The 19144-nt window shown below is 44.7% G+C and overlaps 1 protein-coding gene across 8 annotated transcripts; it reads left to right on the forward strand.

The window, feature by feature from the left end:
* The first annotated feature begins 2215 nt into the window (after positions 1-2215).
* LRRC32 (leucine rich repeat containing 32) lies at positions 2216-19144 on the forward strand. 8 transcript variants are annotated; one of them, XM_040544523.1, is made up of 3 exons: positions 2216-2482; positions 10812-10902; positions 15470-19144. In XM_040544523.1, exons 2-3 carry the CDS (start codon positions 10816-10818, stop codon positions 17408-17410), a joined length of 2028 nt encoding a protein of 675 aa, XP_040400457.1. In that variant the 5' UTR covers positions 2216-2482; positions 10812-10815; the 3' UTR covers positions 17411-19144. The 8 variants fall into 8 exon arrangements, with proteins under 8 accessions (XP_040400457.1, XP_040400453.1, XP_040400459.1 ...); XM_040544519.1 differs by having other exon boundaries at positions 2245-2482; positions 15434-19144; XM_040544525.1 differs by having other exon boundaries at positions 2470-2603.

The following is a 19144-nucleotide window of genomic DNA, read 5'->3' on the forward strand; positions in this document are numbered from 1 at the left end:
TTTAGATTGGATATAAGGAAGAAATTCTTTACTGTGAGGGTGGTGAGGCACTGAAATAGGTTGCCCAGAGAAACTGTGGATGAGCCATCACTGGAGTGTTCAAGGTTGGGTTGGATGGGGCTTTGGTCTAGTGAAAAATATCTGTATGTATGGCAGGAGGGTGGACAAGGCAATCTTCAAGGTCCCCTTCAGCTCAAACCTTTCTACAATTTGATTATTTACCAAGAGGTAAATAATGTGTTGTTTGCAAAATAGGAGCTTCAGCAGATGACCCTATATGACCAAGTGACATTCGTCTCCGTACTGAGGAAGAACTCGAGGGACCACCTCAAGCCTCATCAAAGTGATATTCTGAGGATACCAATAAAGTTTTGGGATTGATGCACACAAGCAAGTTACTCCATAGGATCTGCTTCTGTTGCTAAGAAAAGTCAATGATTTCTCATTCACTAACTGTTACGTCTAATTGTTAAGTGAATTTGGCCTTTAATAAATTACGTATATAGCTAGCTGTGTACACAGACAATAGCTGTTGCAGTAACAAAATCATTTGTTTCTTTATTCTATACTCTTACTACTTCATTTCTTATCCTTGTTACGTGCTTCTTGCAACAACATGTGCAAAATATATTTACTGCCTTATTTAGTGAACCACATCTTGCACATCTGTAGATGCTTTCATCTAGAGCCTCCCAGTACATGGCGGATCTGAAATAACTCTGACTCGCAAGAGCTGGTGGGCTACCGAAAATGATCAGGAACCTGCTGCGGAGAAGCAAAGGCTGGAAGCCAGCATATGTTTAGCAGAATCCCCAAAGCTTCTTGGCACATGGTATAAAAGGGCATGGCTTTTATCTGACTTTATAAGTGGATCCAGGGAAGTGGGACAGAATTGATGCTATCCAGGAGAAGAGAGTCAGCACCACATTTTTTTATATTTTTGGGGGAGTGGAAATCATTGCAAATTGTGGTCTAAAAGGGGGGAAATGCCCAATGCTGAAGCCAAACATCTCCTCCGAGGGGCTTTGCTCAGCACAAGCCCATCCTTGGCACTCACCCCTGGCACTTCAGGGTGCCTTCCCTGTGCAGGGGAAGCAGTGTGACTAACATCCTCCAGGACTTGTGACATCCTTCCCCGGGGGAGCCGCATGCCCCGTGCATTGTCTCGGCACAGAAGGTCACTGTTTGTGTCATCACAGCCACACGTGCAGCCCTGCAGGTTAATGTCAGTGCTGAGGATGCTCCCCGGGCACTGTGGGGAGAAGACAGGAGGTTTGCAATAGTCCCCAGTGCCCCTAGGGAGTCCCCGATGGGGTGGGGTGGCCCAGGGGAGGTCAGGTCTTGGCTGGGGAAGCTATACTCATTTTACTCTTCAGGCATCGAGTCTGGAGCTGGCAAAACACTTTCAGAGGTTGGTACTCCTGCAAACTAGTATTTGGAGCCAGTGGATGCCCTCCCAGTTATCAGGGCACTTCTTCTAAGCAGGAGAAGACAACATGGGCAATGCTCAGGTCTCCCACCCATTTACATGAGAGCGATGTTTCTGAAGAATAATGACCAAGGAAAATAAATCAGGATCTGTCCAACTGCCCTTTTTTAGAAGGCATTTGTGTTATTCCCCATTCAAGCGTGAAATTGAATTTATCGTTTCCCCCAAGGGTACATTGCAGCCATCCCACAGAGAGACCCTGGAGCTCTTGGGACACCAAACATGCTGTGCTCAACCTACTCCGAAGTACCCTCTTCCTACACACCCCATCCTGACTTTCTGGCTTGGATAGCTGGGGTGATGGGTTTGTGCTTTCATGGGGGTGTGCAGTTTGCTGGCTGGGACTACGACCCAAAAGAGACCTGTCTTGCTTCTGTGTCCCTGCGGGTGTGCATCCCAGCTCAGTCCTCACAATTCACCCCAGCCCCGGGGTACGTGGGGGTCTGTGCTGCTCAAAGCTCATGTTCCCATCTGTGGGACAGGCACGGCGAACTTCAGAGGCAGCACATGTCGCCCAAGTCTGTGCAGAGGGGATTTTTGTGGTATTCACAGACCGTTTCATGTGTCAATGTGAGAGGAGCGTAATTACCAGCTGAGAAACTGCAGGAAATAAGCCAAGGTTGAGCGAACGAAATGGAAAATAAAGAGAAGTGCAGAGGACACACACATTTTAAAACTATTACGGAGGTATGCATTCACGTGCTCGTGGGAGCCTGGGAATATATAAGAGCTCATGACTGCGAAGGAATGAATTCAAGGACCGGTCTATGGGGAGTATTTTTTTTTCCTGTGACTTCAAACTTCTCTCCGAGCTCGCAGAGTTTTAGTCAGCTGGCATGCAACAGAGGTACGACTTCCCCAAGGAAACTCTTCCTCGGCTCACACTGGAAAGGCTGCTGGGAGAGTCCGGGAGGCAGAAGGCTGCAGGCAGAGGCGAAACCACCTCCTCCTCCTCCTCCTCCTCTTCCTCCTCCTCCTCCAGCCACAGAGCAGGTACGTGGAGCAGCGCGTGAAGCCAGCTGGAAAGTTGAGCCGGGTGCCTTTCGGCTGCGGGAGAGACGCGGGCTTCGGTGGCTTAGGGCAGCAGACTTTAAAAATATAGCAGATGAGGAAGGTACTGTATAAATAAAATGGGCTGTGTTTATGAATAGGCTGAGGAACTGGCTAAACACACTGTGTAAATGGCTCTATCCACACAGCTGTATATTTAATCCATTGGGGACTTGCACTGCAGAGAGTTAGACCCTTTAAGTTAAGGAGGCACTGCTTAAGTTTATAACAATACAGTTGTCATACTCCTGCTTTGTTTTTATTCTCTGTGTTAGCAGCGACAGAAGACGGGGAGATTTTTTTTTTTTCTTTCTTCATAGGACTTTAGTCTATTTATGGTGTTACTGCATTGTAGCGCTCTGAACCAGGAATGCTGCAGAGATCAGCATCGTGCGCTGATTAAATGCCACTCACCCAGCTCTCCGACACTGCGTCCTATAACAGCCTTGGGCAAATCACACCATCCCGGGGTGACATGAAATGCTGCTTAGCTCGTCTGCTCCTCTTCCTATCGGTGCTGTCATTGGGCTCTCCCTGTTGGAGCACGAGGTGCAGGATGGCAGGGCTGTTTTTCTGCTCTGAAGTTCCCGACAGCTTGAATGTCACCTTGGGTGAATGGGGACTTACTGAGAGTAGCTGCTTTGTTGCATCTGGGCTGTTATTACGAGGAATTGATGGTTAGACAATGTTTGGAAATGAAAAAGTTCTAGAAAATCCTGGTTTATATAAAAGTCATAGAAAATATTCTGAAGACAAACTCAGTTGTATTTTTGATTAAAGTACACATATGTTTCCTGTAAATAGAAGCCAATGTTTTGGCTTTCCACAACAGTGGAAATTTTATTTATTTATTTATTTATTACTAATATGTAGTCTTTTCAGATTTAAAACCGTCTTGTTATTCTAAAATGCTGAAATTCTTTGGTTTTAATAACAAAAAGAAATATCATTCATCTCTCTTTAAAGCAGATAGTTACAGCTCAGTGACTAGATCAGTGCTTGGCCGTTTATTAATACAATGATGAATGAATTCACAGGGGGGTATCAGTACCATACAAGTCAAATATATCAGAAATAATTTTCCTCACTTTATTTTATCTCCTGTTGGACCCTATAAATTCGGTATGTCTTTTTCTCGAAGACTGACTCCACTGTCAGTAAAAGAAAAATTGCTGAATTAAAAACTGATTTCTCTCTCTCTTTGCTGTGCTTAGATTAAGGCTTGTGAGAAAAAGTTATGTTTGGGTTCCTGGATTTCAGTTTCTCCAGGAATTTTGTTCCCCAGGGAAAGAATTTCACATTTGAATACTTTCACCTTCAAGTGCCGGTTCGTTTCACTTTTTGTAGATGGAAGTGTTTGCATTTTTCCACCTTCTGCTGTCCCTTTGCCCAACCCCTCTCTTCCAAGAATCTCTGGACTGAAGGGTTTCATGCAATTCTCATTCACTTTCATTTAGTCTCCTGGAGAGAGAAATAAAACTGAAGATGAATGAAGAGGGGGAACTGGTTAAACCCCGTGTGAATTTGCTGTCTGATTGAAGGTTGATGTTCCTCTGAAAATTTTTGGTGGGCAAATGCTGTTGGCTGCCTGACCTGATCAAGGCACACACAGAGAGAGGAAAGTGTGGGAGAGAACAAGGGCAGGCAGCAGCTTCAAAAGCGAGGGGAAAAGGCATGATTTAAGTCTTGCAGGTGATGAAGGAGACTTGATTTGTGGACTTGACTCTGGGGAGACAGGAGGTTGAATGCAGATGGCACCAGCAAGCTGAAGCAGGAGACACTTCTCCTGGAGATGTTGTAGGGTCTCAGGAACTGGAGCTGTGCCTTCTTCTCAAAGGCTGTGGCTGAGGTTGGCATGGGCTATTTATTTTTTAATAGGGGTAATATTTATGTTGCCCCCAGCTCCCAAGTGGGATGAATCACCAGGGAGCTATTCCAGCCGAAGGGAGCAAGATTTGTCCGACTCCTGCCCTTGCAGTTCAGACCCACTTTCTAAGGCGGGAGTTTGTTTTGTTTACTTCTCTGGAGAGTTTGATTCATGCAGCTTGACACAGGACTCAACCCAAAAGCAGTGCCTTAGAAAGCAGCAGCGTTATGGATGGACAGACTCCAAAGGGTCTGAGAGTTCAAGACACATAATCGTCAAGACATATTCTTGTTTATCTGAAACCCTTGGGAACCTGCAACAAATTATGGACGGGCTCATGAGAGCCAAAAGACTGGGATTTGCTTTTCCTTCCCACTCCGGGCAATGCTGGGAAGAGGCTTTGGAGGAGAGGAGTGGGCCAAAGAGGCCCCCGTCAGATCTCCATGTTGGAGCCCTAATCCCCGAGCCACATAGCCAGCTTTGGCTGATGTTGGGTCAAATCCAGTTGACGTCTGGAAGCTGAGCAGGCAGCAATTTGTGAGGAGAACATAAGGAAATAAGGAATGGCCCAGTTTCACAGTCACAGGTGCAAAGCCTTGGGCACCAGTGGGATGGGACAGCGCTTATAATCTTGTGCAGGAGGGCAAAAGAGCTTGATTTTCCAATCTGTTCAATGGAGATGACCCAATCCATCTGATACAGATGACTATTGTTCTGCAGACATGACTACCAAGCACATATAGAAAATGGGAAGTCAACCAAAGACTTCAGGTTCTGAAACTATTTGTTTTTGGATCTCCTTTAGGAAAGGTGGCAGAGAGAATAAGGACACAGCAGATAATTTACAGAGTGGCTGGTGTGCCTCTAAGGCTGTGGTTTTAATGAAGCAAAGCCCTGGGCAACAGAATCAGTGCATGCCCTTCCCTCCTGCTTTGGCATTTGTTTCTGTCCAGGCTGATCTTCACAGTTCGGATGGCACAGCTGCTTGGCCACTCAGTAAATCAGTCCAAGGAACAGAGCCAGCTTTTTAAAAAAGCACCACAAAACCCAAAAAATCTTCTATTTTCCAAGCTTCGCAAAGTGATCTGAATATCCAGGTGTAGGAGAATGGGATACTGCAGCCATCCAGGACACTCTCTGTTGCTGGCTTATTTGTATTCCATCTCCAAATCCCAATTGAATCGAAATAGGCTCTTTCCAAAAGTAAAGAAAGGGATTATTTTTTCTTGAAGGCCTCAAATATTTGAGGTTTTTCCTTGTAAAAGTGGTTGAATGCTGCTGAGGAGGCAAGGGGTGCCCAGGGGTGCCCAGGGCCAGGCCCAGAGGCCCCGGGCCCAGCCTGGAGCCCAGGAGGTGCCCTCTGCCCCTCAGGAAGCACTGCTGGGCTGGGCGGGTGCTGGAGCCCTGGCACAGGCTGCCCAGAGAGGGGCTGGGGGCTCTTCCTTGGGGATCTCCAGCAGCCGCCTGGACGTGGGGCTGGGCCCCCTGCTCGGGGTGGCCCTGCTGGAGCGGGGCTGGCACCACAGGGACCCGCAGCTGCCCGACACCACCAGCCATTCCAGGATCCTGTGACAAGGGAATGTGATCAAAAGTGGTCCATGGAAAGCCCAGCCAAGAGGAACCTGCCCAGGATGGTGACAACCTCACTGGCAAAAAGTTCTGCTTAGAGCTAAACCTGAATTTTTCTATCCATTGCACCCAATCATGCCCTTTCCCACCCACACACTCACCACCACCTCTTCATAGCCTTTACACCTCTCCATGCAAAGCAAAGAAGATGATAAGAACCCAGCTCTGGTGTATTATTTCAGCCACAGGAAAAGTGCATTGCAACAGTTCAGGCTCCTGCACTTGGGAGGCAGGAATGGGGAAATCTCTGTTAAAGCAGGTTTTCTAGAAGCAGGTCTTAATTAGGCAAAGTGTGGAAACCAGCAATTAGACAGCTGCTCCAGCCCTAGAGGGCAGCACAAAATAATAAATAAAAAAGCAGAGCTCACAGGCAATCTGAAATCATCTTCTGCACGACAAAAGCGTCCTTTTTACAATGGGAATTTTTACAAGCACGACTGAACACTGTGTACTTACTGCCAGAAATTTGGAGATGTCCAGATGCTTGGACCTGTCTGCCTTTATCAAACTCCCTAATTCCTGCCTTGTGCCAGGGGAACCCCTGAAAAGCCTTTAAGTCAGGTGTGTTTTAGCTGGCTTTGAACCCCTGCCCTGCCATCAGACCATAGCACACCGAGCAGTGGGGCTGTCACTAAGAGAAGGAGATACGTCTTCCAGGACAGGTTTCAAGATGACAGGCTTCACATTTAACAGCCGTGATTTTTAAACCTTTAATCCACAAGCTCTTGTTTCCCTAAAGATGCAGAACATGGTTTAGGTGCAGGGGTAGGAGGCTGCAACCCCTCAGGAATGCAACTCGCAGACACAAAACCCTAAAGTAAACACGCCGCCCGCACCGCGCACGCAGCTAAGCAATGGCATCGGCAATGATAAGTCACTTATTCCCCGGGGCCTGATCCCGACAGCTTCTCTGGCAAAAATCCCCCCGTTTCTCAATGCCTGCGAGGACCTCAGGATGCCGCACAGTAGCTGACTGCTCCGAGTGCACAGCGGTGGCTAGGACCCAGCAAGAGCCCGGAGAGGAGTCCGGAGGAAGACGAGCAACTTAATTTAAAGCAGACACTGTCCCAAACAAGGTTATTTCCCTGAAAATGCCTTCGGTCTGAAGTTACGAGTAAACCTCTTGGTGTCCTGAATGGGTGAACATGAACCTGAAGAATAATTACCTTGGTACCAGGACTGAATTGCTGTTGGAGGGCTGGCTATGCTTTTTAAAGACATGACAAGCAGCATATGGGGATACGAGAAAACCTTTAAACAAGGTAAATGTGGGATATTCACTCTTTTTAACCCTGAGGGCTCTAACATGGCAGCAAAGTGTCTTGTGTAAAAAAGCATCGGACGGCAGGGAGTTCGGTTTGTGTTTCATGTCTTCTCTCATATTTATCTCATATTTCTCCTCTTTGGCACAGGAGAACATTGCTGTTAATTGCCTAAGCAGTAACAAAAAATATCTTTCAGGGAGATTTAGAAGGTGCTGCTGTTGTTAGCTATAAACAGGCTTAGTGTTGTAAAAGAGACGGAGGCATATGTTGCTCTGCAGTGGGAACTGGACAAACTGTGATTAAATCCTAGCTCTTCCCTGCTATGTAATGATGTATCAAGTAATGATCTTAAAAGTAATGTATTTTGGGCGCAAATCACTGCCTTTGCTCTCCCATCTGTTAAATGGGCGTGCTGGACCTTTAACTCTGCACCGGGTGAGGGTGGTGAATAGCTGAGACCTGCAAAGAGAGCAGAGCCAAGGGGGACACAGCTCTGTGTCATGCTGTGTGGGCTGAGGAGGGTCTAAAGGAGAAAACCTGGGTAAGAAAAGGGCTCCTCAGCTGGACAGACAAACACTGAAAACCATGTTGGGAAGGGAATCTCCGTGAGCATGGCTGTGGTGCTGTACCACGAGGAGCAGCTTAACCTCCTCTGACTCGGTCCATGTGGTTTCATATTTGGAGGAAGACAGCACCAAGTCCTAGAGCTTGGGGGCTCCAGGGTGACAGCCACCTTAGGAACACCTTGAAGGACAGCATCCTCACTTGCTACAGCTCTGTCTCACATAGCAAGACTTTAAATCATGTTCTTGTGTTCAAATGCATCCATTTGCCATTTGCTTTTTAAATTTATAGCTTAGGAAGTTTCAAAACATGTTAAGACCCTGGGTTGTGTCGGGGTCATCATTTAGGATGAAAAGGGATGACTTTTAGCAGTATGACAAGAAGAGTGCAGACTGCATGGGACACATGCTGTCCAGCAGGGTGGTGCCCTGTTGTGGGTAATATCCATGGAGATTTCATCAGCTTAATTCATCAGACCTAAACAGAAATAATTTCCATTTGAAGGCTCTGAGTAAAGTCTGGTAATATGCACATCATTGGTATGACTGTCTTTTCTCAGTTTCAGCAAACCAGTACCCAAACAACAAACATAATTTTCTCCCCTAACCCCCAGGCTACTCCCCTTGCACAAAGTCCCCAGGCACCCAACCTCAGAAACCTGGGCAATGAGAAAGAGAGGGGGAATGTCAGAGAAATTATAGATGTTGGTATCATCAATTCCTTATTCCATTGGGTGATTTTGGAGTATTTTGCAAACAGTAATTTAAAAGGTTGAGAATGAGCATCTTTGGTCTTGTTTTAGAGGTGAAGAACAGGGTTCTGATCCTACTGCAGAACCCCAAAGACAAACTCCAAGCTCTTTCACCTTGGGCTCCCAGGTCATTATCTGTCACTGGTCGTCTCTCTAAACTGGAAGGAATATACAATCTGAAAATAAAGCATAAATTAAGGGTCTAGACTTCTCCAGTTTCTCTCTTCCTAGTACACACCTCTTTTCTCTGGCGGGGAGGAGGAGGGATGTGCATTGCTTCACTCAGAAGTTTGTAGAAACATGCCCAACTATGACACGGTGCTGTAACCTCAGGGGAAAGCAGCAGAGGGTGTGAGCATCCTGCTCATCAGGTCTTGGTGAGCATCTCCTGGGCTGAACTGGATGTCCTGGGGTGGCAGAGGCTGACCTGGTGGAACCCCCAGGAGACTTTATCTCGTAGAGAACCTGTTGGCGTTCCTGTCCAGCAACTGCCAGTGCCAGCGATCAGCTGCATCCCTCAAACAGTGACTAAGGGAGGGATCTCCACCAGCTGGGAGTGATCCCATCTCCTTCCAGCCTCATGGTGCTCTGTGGGTGGAAACCACTGAGTAATGGTACGTGGACGCCGTCTTTTGGTGCATGGGAGAATGAAATTGGCAAAACACTTGGGCCTTGCTGGATGCAGGTTTGCTCCTAGAAAGGTTTAAGAGCAGGGCTAGAGAAGCACTGCTGCATGGTTTCCAGCTGGGAGCTGGTGCGTGTGTCACTGGCTCAGGACATGGGCAGGACCAGCTTCGATCTGCCTGCAAGAGGTTGTACAAATACAGAAAAATTTGGCATTTTTGCAACAAATGGTGAGAGAAAGAGGTGATACCTGGAGCTCACATCAGTGGTGAATACAACGTTGATAAAATCTATTCATTTTAAATGAAATACAGCCTATAATTTCTCAATTTGCAAAGCAGAACTGCAACCACTTTGCCAGGGTCTGGGAGTCTGAATTCCTGCCAGATTTCTTTGGTTTGTCTTTGCCATCTCCAGCTGCACAGAGCTGTGCTTTGCATAACCTAAGCATTATGTTGCTAATTCTTTTCTCTCTGGAAGCATCATATATTAAAAGGTAAATGACTCTTCAAGATTCTTGGGGCTGAACCTTAGTGGCTCATACTACTTGTTTGTAGCCTGAGACATACAGGTCTCCATCTCTTCCTGAAAAACTCTTTAATTTCTGAATTAGCTGGTGTGATGCTGAAGTCTCATGTTTGAACTCAGAGATTTCATTAGGGACCATTGACATCTCAGGCCAGACCTCTCAGAACTCATTAGTGTCCTTCTAGAAACATGCTGTCAGGAATGCTTTCCCTTGGCCTTGTTTCCTTTTTTCTCCCATTGCCCACTTTATTCCTTTTACTGTTATTTCTATGCTCTTTTCTGGAGTGCGTTCCAAGCAGTTAAACTCCGATGAATCCTTTGTTTCATGCAAATTTTGTGTCAGTCGTTCTTTAAGGCATCGGCTTTCAAATGTATATAAAAGCCTGCCCATACCTGGGACGTGTAAAATGGAAGACTAACATTTGGACAAAAAGGTCTCACTCCATTATTTATTTAAACTGTTTATATTAACAACAAATCTGGATGCACGGTGACTTGTGAGTGTGTAAAAGCTCTCTGACAGTACTGGGATAAGAGGAGTGGAAACTGTCGTGGATGGAAATGGAAACTGTTCCCAAATCTTGTTTCTGATTGGCACCCCTTCACTTCCATCACGCCTTGGCACCCAAAACTCCAGCCCAATTAAAAGCACCTGAGCTGCCTCTCTGGGGAGAGACAGGTGTCTCTAGGAGGCCACTTGGTCTTTCTCCATGTAATCAGTCACTCTGCCCAGCTTGGGCATCTGTATTTCTGTGGGTGACCTGGGTATCATCAAGCTGAAATCACATCAGGGCAATCCTATAAGATTCCTTGGATCTTCCTTTCATGTCCTTGTGTAGATCTCTCTTTTTCCCACTTGGCTCAAAGAGACGCAAATGTACATTTGAGGGTCGTGCAAGCTGTAGGCTCAAAGATGGGTTATTTTATTGTGCTGCATGAGTGCCTCCCTGTGTTGGGTGATGTTCTGGTGCCAGCTTTCACATGCATGCACGAGATGACTGTGGGGTCGCGTCTGACACCTAACAGAATTACTTTTCCCTGCAGAACCATGAAACTGTACATCGTCTTCCTCCTGGCAGTGGTGAACAGAGGGATCTCTAACTATCGGCCTGCAGAGGGGATGCCCTGTGAAACGGTAAGGATGCCTCCCTGCCCGGCACCATGAGGTCCTGGTGAGGTTGGGACCCCGTAGTCAGAGGCACTGAACAAATAATGATGGTTTCTGTGAAGGGTCCTCCCTCAAAGACCAGCTGGCAGAGGTGGGCTTTGCTGGGTTAATGGATGCTCTGCAGGCTGTTCTTGTTCTTGTTCCCTTCCTCACTGTGGCGACAGCACATAAAGAGGAAAAAAGGGAAGGGTCATTGTCTCTATTTTGTTCTATGGAGGAGCTGGTTGAAAGAAATGTGACCTGATTTCCCCAAGGCTGAACAGGGATCCTATGACTGAGACAGAGAAGGAACTTAGACCTCAGATCTACTCCTTTATACCAGGCCTAAGTTCTTTGTACTTTAAACAAAGCTTCTTCTGAGAAACACATCTATAGCAGCTTTTGTAATAATGGTGAGTCTGACCTCTGCCTTGACACAGCATTGCTGCCAGGGGTGTTGCACCTGACTTCTGCTGGAGCTAAAAATGTGACAAAGCCTCTGGCTCCTGTACAAAATTTGCTCCTTGAATTTTTGCAAGCACCTGGTACAATATTATAAATGTTATTCATAGCTGAACTTGCTCCTTTCCCTATTCAAGTGCTGACAGTAACAGGCCATTTAAAAATACTTATCTTCCTTCTTCCCTTTTCTTTTTTTTTCTTTCTTTTTTTTTTTTTAATGTTGACGCTGTTTAGTACAAATCCTTGAGAATTTCCAAAATAGGGAAAAAAAAATAATTTGCGAGCTGTACACATCTCCCTTATGGGACTCATTCCATTCCTGCCCACCCTGCTGTATTGCTGCACTTCCTGAATTCCAGAGAAATTAAGACCTAGTATATATAAAAAGATCTTGGGAAGGTGACTGGATAGCTCAATTCATTGGCTGTCAAGGGGAGACTGATGAAACCACTGTAAACATGACAACTTGGGTCCCATGTATCATAGTCACATGAATGCCGGGCGAGACATGCAATAATCCGAGCAGATTTCACCCCGTCCCATTTCTTGATGGGTCACAGATCAGGCTGATTGCTGAGAAGTAAACACATGCTTGTTTCCACCACTCCACTGTAAACTGCTTCCAGCAGGCCCATTGCGCAGGCCAAAAACCCCAGGCTGTACGCAACTAGGCTGGGATAAATTCAGCCCCAACTGAAAACACGCTGCAGCTGGGGGCTGGGATGCTCATCTGGTATAAATTAACAGCTCAGCATTGCTAAAGTCAGTGGGGTTTTGCTAGTCCTCATTCGCTGAGCGTTTGGTCCAATGGAAGGAGCAGGGTGTAAATCCAAACACATTTCCACGCAGCTTAAAGAAGCTGCTGGGTTAGTTGATGGGTCCACTGGGACTCCTACTTAGTTCACAGGATGATTTTTCATCACAGCCTTGCTGTTTTACACGTTACTTTCCCTCTGGTGTCACCTTTAAAATAACAAAGGCTCAGAAATGGAAACTTTCATCCCAGGTCTGCTGGAAGCGGCACGGGTGAGAAACCTGTACCCTTTGTTGCTGGTGTCCTTGTTGGTGAACTAGTCTTGTAGAAGAGGTTTTAGGGGGTAAAATATCCCTACTGGGCTCTGACACCAAAGTGAGCTGCACCAATTAAACAAGTCGTTACCTATTTACTGAGCCAGGGCAACTGCTGGCCAACTGTTTGCAAGACAAGAAGGCACATGCAAGGGAAAGGTTTTCAGAAAATTGTACAACACCTTGTGTCAAGGTCGTGCAAGAACATATGCATAATGCTTATCCTGGGTCAGTCCATACGAGATACCTGGGGAAATTGCTCAGACTTTATTGCACAGCCAAGCCTCCACCTGGTCAGCTCTTCTAGTGAACGGACACGGACACCTTGCAAGTGCAAGCTCACCCCTAGTATCTCCAGCCCAAATCCTTTGGTTCATAAAACTGCTGATATGGGAGAAGAAGGGCTTGAATCCAGCTGCTTTGTTTGCAGAGCTGTTAGTAAGGTGGGTGACAACTTCCACCCAGTGTTGAGCTGGGAAGAACTGGAGGTAGAATTCAGATGATGCTCAGCTTTTGAGTTGTTGAGTCATATTTCCACCAGCACCTGAATGGAGCCAGACGCGGTATGAACCAAATGCTCCTGCCAATGGTCTTTAATCAAACCGGTGACAGCACTGACTGAGCTGATGAGGTGGGAACATGAGACCAGCAAAAACTTCGTTTCCAGCCTCAGGCTGCCAGCCCATTGAGCTGTGGGGGGAGAAGCAGAGATGCATACACAAACAAATGCTGTTTGCTCAGTCCCACTGAGAAGTGCTTCATCTTCCCCTCCTGGTGCTGATGAGAACGAAATTCATGCAGTTTGAGCCTGGAGGGAGAAAAGATGGTGCAGAACAGACTCGATAAGAAATTCAGCGATTATCAAAACAGTCAGTGAAAAGGAATGAAAGTTATAAAAAAAACAGGAGGGGAAATGTTGTGGGAACAAATGGCAGACAGTGGGAGGTATGGATTTTATCAGACCCTTTTATCGCTGGGAGGGTTTGGTGCATGCAGACTGAAGGCCCAATCCTGCAAGATACGTGGTGGATTGGGACTGACCTCTCTTTCATGAACTTCAGTAGAAATGGGCCAACTGCTGCTGATAGGTGTTGGACCAGGCTTCTGCTATGGTGCAGGGTGCTCAGAGGGAGCAGAGGGTGCTCAGTGCGTGTTGAGATCTGGCTCGAGGTGTGGGAAGAGACCTGGCATCTGCCTTGGGATGCAGAGGGTGCTTCTTTTTCACTCTGGATGTGTGCATCTTTTTGGCTTCTCCCTCTTCCACAAATGGAACAAAAAGACAAGTCCTTATCCATTCTATGGGACTCTGGGCTTAGCCCAGCTCTGTATGTGTTTTAGCTCAAAATGAGCAGTTTGACACTGGTTTTGCAGGCAAGAAATAATGGCTGGAAGAAGTCAGAATATTCCCTTCTCTCTTTTTCTAATTTGGTTATTTTTGGGAGATCTGAAAGAGATGGTTAGAAAAAAAAAAAAAAAAAGAAAAAAAAAGAGTGGGTTCAACTTTTAATAAGCCATTTATTTCAGCTCTTTGAGAAACTGTGGAGCAGATTGGGTATATCTAGAGTTTAGATGAGCACTAATATTTTTCTGTCACATTTTTATTTGCTTTCAAAAGCTCACATGATGCAAAAGAGAGTTACAAAATGCTATCACCCCACTTCTCACAAACAGACCTGCCACTTCATTCACCTAGAAGTTCATATGAAGCAGATGGTTTATAATATATATATTTTATTTTAATGTTTCTGCAATGTCTGAAAAGCTAATATGAAGCTTTGCGTCATGGAATCCGGATTCTGCTTCTTTGCAAAAGTTAAGATTCAGCCAATTTTTTTCTCCCTTTTCTTTCTGATCTTTCTGCAAACAGTACATGACCCGGTCACCCATATACATTCATAACAAGAGTTTCCCTTCAGTAAATTAAATGCTGCCTAAGCCTTTCATGTTCCACGTCTTCCTGCTGCTGTAAGTTCTTCCTAACAACAAAATACAGCTTGACATTTATGCAAGGATGATTATCTTGATGTTTCCAGTGTCACTTATGAACACACACTCCAAATTTTGCTTTGGACACAGATTCAGTCCAAGCTGCAATTAAACAGACATGCATCGAGGAGACAAATTTGATAAATAGATGAGTTTTTCTTCACCCTAGTGCTGAGAAGTGAACAGAAAAAGTGTGACCCTCACTGCACATCACAGCCTTTTTCCCTTCAAAAGATGGCTTTACATGATATATCTTCCCTGTTGCATTGTGAGTGTCGTGTATGGAAAGTGTATGGGGATGGAGCATATAGTTGGAGCATAAAGCGTGTGTGAGAAGATAGGAAATGTTGCCTTGGGAAAAGAATAAATATAGATGGTAAAAGCAGGAAGAGTTTAGAGGTTTGCATCAGAAGTGTTTGAGTAGTTGAACGACGCATTTGGTTGAGGATGCATTGCTTACCTCTGCCATGGCTAAAGGAAGGCACCATCAAATATCTGAGAGGTGTGACTAATGAGGAGAGATCCCATGGTTTGTTGTATAGGATCCTTATCTTTCCAGGTCCCTGCTTCGGGAACTACACTGCCGGCAGAGAGGAGCCCTTCAAAGCACTTGTTAGTATTGCAAGTAGAGTTTGCAGAATCTAATTGAGTGATTTAGGATGAAGCTGAGAAAAGCAAATATCAGGAAAAAGAGTGTTTGATTGCAATGGAAAGAGGGGAAACACCTTCACCTGGGACTATTAAAATAAGCTTGGGAGAAAGGTATAAAAAGGAGAATGTATAGTAGGTATCACATGCAGTTAGCAGATACAACTCTACTGGTCTTTAAAATGAAATGAGTGCTAGCTGTTTTAGCTGTAAAGAAGCATTAGGAGGGCTGTGCTTGCTGTGTGAATGCTAAAAAAAAAATAATAATATGATCAGTGTTTCAGGAGAAGGATCTTATTGACTGTTGAATGTTATTTTCTTTACATTTAATGCAAATATATCTTTCCTTTGTCAGGTGACAACCTCTTTTCTCTCTTCCTTTTTCTGGCAGACAAACTTGCAGGCATTTTGCCACAACAAAGACCTTCGCCAAATCCCTCATGAGTTCCACCCTAACGTAAACAAAATAGATCTGTCTGGAAATCTGATACAAAGGATCCCCGAAATGCCATTACCCTTCTATACTTCTCTCCAGTGCCTGGATTTAAGCTCTAACCAGATAAGCTTCATCGCGCCTGGAGTCTTTGCACACATGACAAGTTTGCTGGAAATAAATTTAGCTAACAACCACTTATACGAGCTCGCTCAGAATGGGACAGAGGGGATCGGACTTTTACCCAAGGTGGAAATACTGGACTTGTCTCACAACAGCCTCTACAATGGGATGGCCGAGTATTTCATAAAGCAAGCTCCAGCACTGCGGTATCTTTCCCTGGCAGACAACAGTATTATAATGATATCACACAAGATGTTTCAGGGTTCTCCTGGTCTTGTGGAGATAGACCTTCAGAGCAATATCATCATGGAAATAGAGGAAGGTGCTTTTGAGACTCTAGTGAATCTTTCCAAACTCAATCTCTCCATGAATTCAATTACTTGCATCTCTGATTTCAACCTCAGGCAGCTGGAGATACTCGACCTTAGCAGAAATAGCATCGAGTCCTTCTACACCACAGAGTCAGACGATGAGTATAGCTTAAGAATTTTGGATCTGAGTGAAAACAAACTGCTTCGCTTCCCTGTCTTCCCCCTGGTGAACAAGCTGGTAACTCTGAATTTATCAAAGAATTTAATTCAGCTCAGTGCTGAATCCTCTCATAATAAAATGGACTATATGGAGAATGACTGGCTAGATGCCTCTTTTCTTCTTCTTGATCAGAAGCAAAGTAGAAACAAAAGTTCTCTTAATTTATCACAACTTGTGTATTTAGACTTAAGCTATAATGAAATCAAATCAATTCCAAATGAATTCTTTGAATCAATGTTGTCCCTTCACACCCTTAATCTCAGTAAAAACTGTCTTCAGGCTTTTGCAGTAACTTATGACAGTACATTGATCTCCCTAACCGTCCTTGACTTGAGCTACAACTCTTTGCAGAACCTTCTCCTGGACGCTGGCACGCTGTCGAATTTGAGGGAGCTTTACATTCAAAACAACCATCTTCAGACCTTGCAATTTGATATCTTTTCAAGTCTTCCTAGCCTCAGACTGCTTAATCTACAGAGCAACAATATCAGTCTTTGCAGCATGTACTCAGGATTAGCTAAGCAAAGACTTGCTGGGGAGGAAAGTGGTTGTGTGTCATTCGTTGATTCTCCTGCTCTTCAGTACTTGTACCTCGCTGACAACATGCTGAGCATCCTGCCAGCGTACACTTTCTACAAGACTTCTCTGATTGCTTTGGATATCTCCATGAACCCGGGCCTGAAAATTGAAGTTAAAGCACTATCAGGACTGGAGCGGTCTCTTGAATTCTTGCATTTACATGGCAATAGCCTGATAGAATTAAATATTGACTTGCCTTGTTTCAGTCACCTGAAACATTTAAACCTCTCTGAAAATCAGCTGAATTGGCTGCCTAGGTGGGGTAGCGACTCTCCACTGGAAGTTCTGGACCTACGGAACAATAGGTTTAGTTCATTACAGAACAGCAATATTTTAGCATTAGAGAATTCTCTTAAAAACTTGTATCTCACTGGTAACCCACTCAACTGCTGTGGAAATATCTGGCTCTCATCGATGATCCAGAACAAAAACGTCCACATCCCCAATGCAGAGCACTTAACGTGCCAGCACACTCAGAACTTTGGGTACCAGGAAGAAATGCACATTGGGAACATTAGACCAGAAGACTGTGAAAAAGAGGATCTAAAGAAAATCAACTTCCTTATTATATTAACGTTTGTGCTGGTTTTATCCGTGATCATCATTGGAGTGGGTTCATTTTTTTGCTTCCGCAGGCAGAACTTCAGCCATCAGTTTAAAGCATAGCATGCAGATTGCCTTGAAAACCGAAGAAATCAGGTGCTACACTGTCGGTGTGTAGAAATGAAGGGTAAAATTCTCGTCTTTGATTTTTAACTGTGGATTTTAAGACAGTTTCAAAGCGCCCCTCACTATACCACTATAGCGTTCTGGGTTGCAGGGAGAAAAAGGAGAATTTGCTATGTTTTGTCCTTGCTTTATTCACAAGCTGATCTGCCTAAAATGTTTATAGAGTCTAGAAGAGACCCCCTGTAAAGCCCTGTTGTTTTGAGGGAGGTGAAATTTAAGATACTTTGCTGATGTCATCTTCATAAAAAGGCTTCATGTAAATTGAGTGATGTAACTGAATCACTTTTTTATGACAGTCGTTGACGACATCAGCTGAGTAGAAAAGTGCTGCACCTCCATGAGATATTTATCCTTGCACTGAGATTTATTTCTTTCCTATCAGGTTAGAAATAACAGCTCCCAAACATTGAACTGAAATCATAAAAACTGGCACCAGGGCAGGATAAAACATGATCTTGCACTGTTTGAAACTGATTGAAAATCTCCTTGGAGTTCCAAAGCAACGAGAATTCAGCTAAGTGAGCAAAACACATTTCGTGTCTGTTGTGCTCATGGCAATAATTTAGAAAAATCATGGTTGACCATGGGAACCACAGACCTTAGTGGTAGCAAACTCTGTGGACATCTCCCTTTGCTTGTAGTATGTTGCTGCAGCCACTGGGGCAAGACACGAGGGGGAAGATGAGATTAATTATACTAGTCTTGGCACTTTACACCCACCAGGGGTGTAACAGAAATCTCAGGTGTGAAGCAGCTGCACTATACGTTACCCAGACCTGCTCACAAGGTCACAGGTCCACAGTTCAACTTAAAGAGGAGAAATTTGCCCCTCACGTGCAATACATATTTAACTGGGTTTAATGTGAAGAAATTCATCTCTGGGGTGAAATCTTTCTAAAAGAAGTCTTAGAGAATGAATTTCAACCAGCTAACATTGGACTGAAATGTTTATATTTCTAAGGAAAACTGTTGGGAATTCACTGCATACAGATGCATTTCAATGCAAAAAGATAACATATCTATTTTTAAAGTTCACAGGAAGTTAGACAGGCAAAACATGTTTTAAAGATACAAGCATGAAGCGATAAATGGAACCGAGTCCTGGGCCATTATTCAGATCAGAGGTCCACTATCTCTCCCTAAAAAAGAGATTATGGTGTAGAGGACTGGTTGCAAGAAAAAGTCTGTAGATCCTCTTTCTGTGATGGGTTTAACACGGATGGCCCATTGAGTTGCTAAAAGCAGGCACTGACATATGTTATGTCCCGTATCTGATAGCAGTTTCACCCTTTTGAAGTGAAGAGACGCTCACCAACAGTGGGAGCCTGACCTACTGACAGCATCCAGTGGCTTTGAAAGGAGCTGTGTCAGGTTTTCTGATAATGCCAGGAACTGTACATTTAGGCACATAAGAGAAATAGAAGTCAAACCCAAACCTGTCCAGGTAAATAACTCAGAGTCAAATTGCTGCTCCACTTCTGTTTCTTCCAGCTAGTGAATGTCAAAATTAACACACTACAAAAAGATGTATAATTCTATTTTTCAAGCAGATATGTAAGAAACTGGCTGGTAGATTTTGTTGTGGGATTTTGTACAATAAAAACACCTTCAGATTTTGTAAAATACACAGGGGTGTGAATATATTAAAGCACCAGCTTGGAATACTCCACA

This window comes from Cygnus olor, chromosome 1 (genome assembly GCF_009769625.2).
Source record: "Cygnus olor isolate bCygOlo1 chromosome 1, bCygOlo1.pri.v2, whole genome shotgun sequence".
NCBI classification, from domain to species: Eukaryota; Metazoa; Chordata; class Aves; order Anseriformes; family Anatidae; genus Cygnus; species Cygnus olor.

Coding starts and splice junctions, on each gene's coding strand:
- LRRC32 (XM_040544519.1), top strand. CDS start 10,816: ATGAAACTGTACATCGTCTTCCTCCTGGCAGTGGTGAACAGAGGGATC. Junction 10,903..15,433: donor AGGGGATGCCCTGTGAAACG/GTAAGGATGCCT, acceptor TTCCTTTGTCAG/GTGACAACCTCTTTTCTCTC.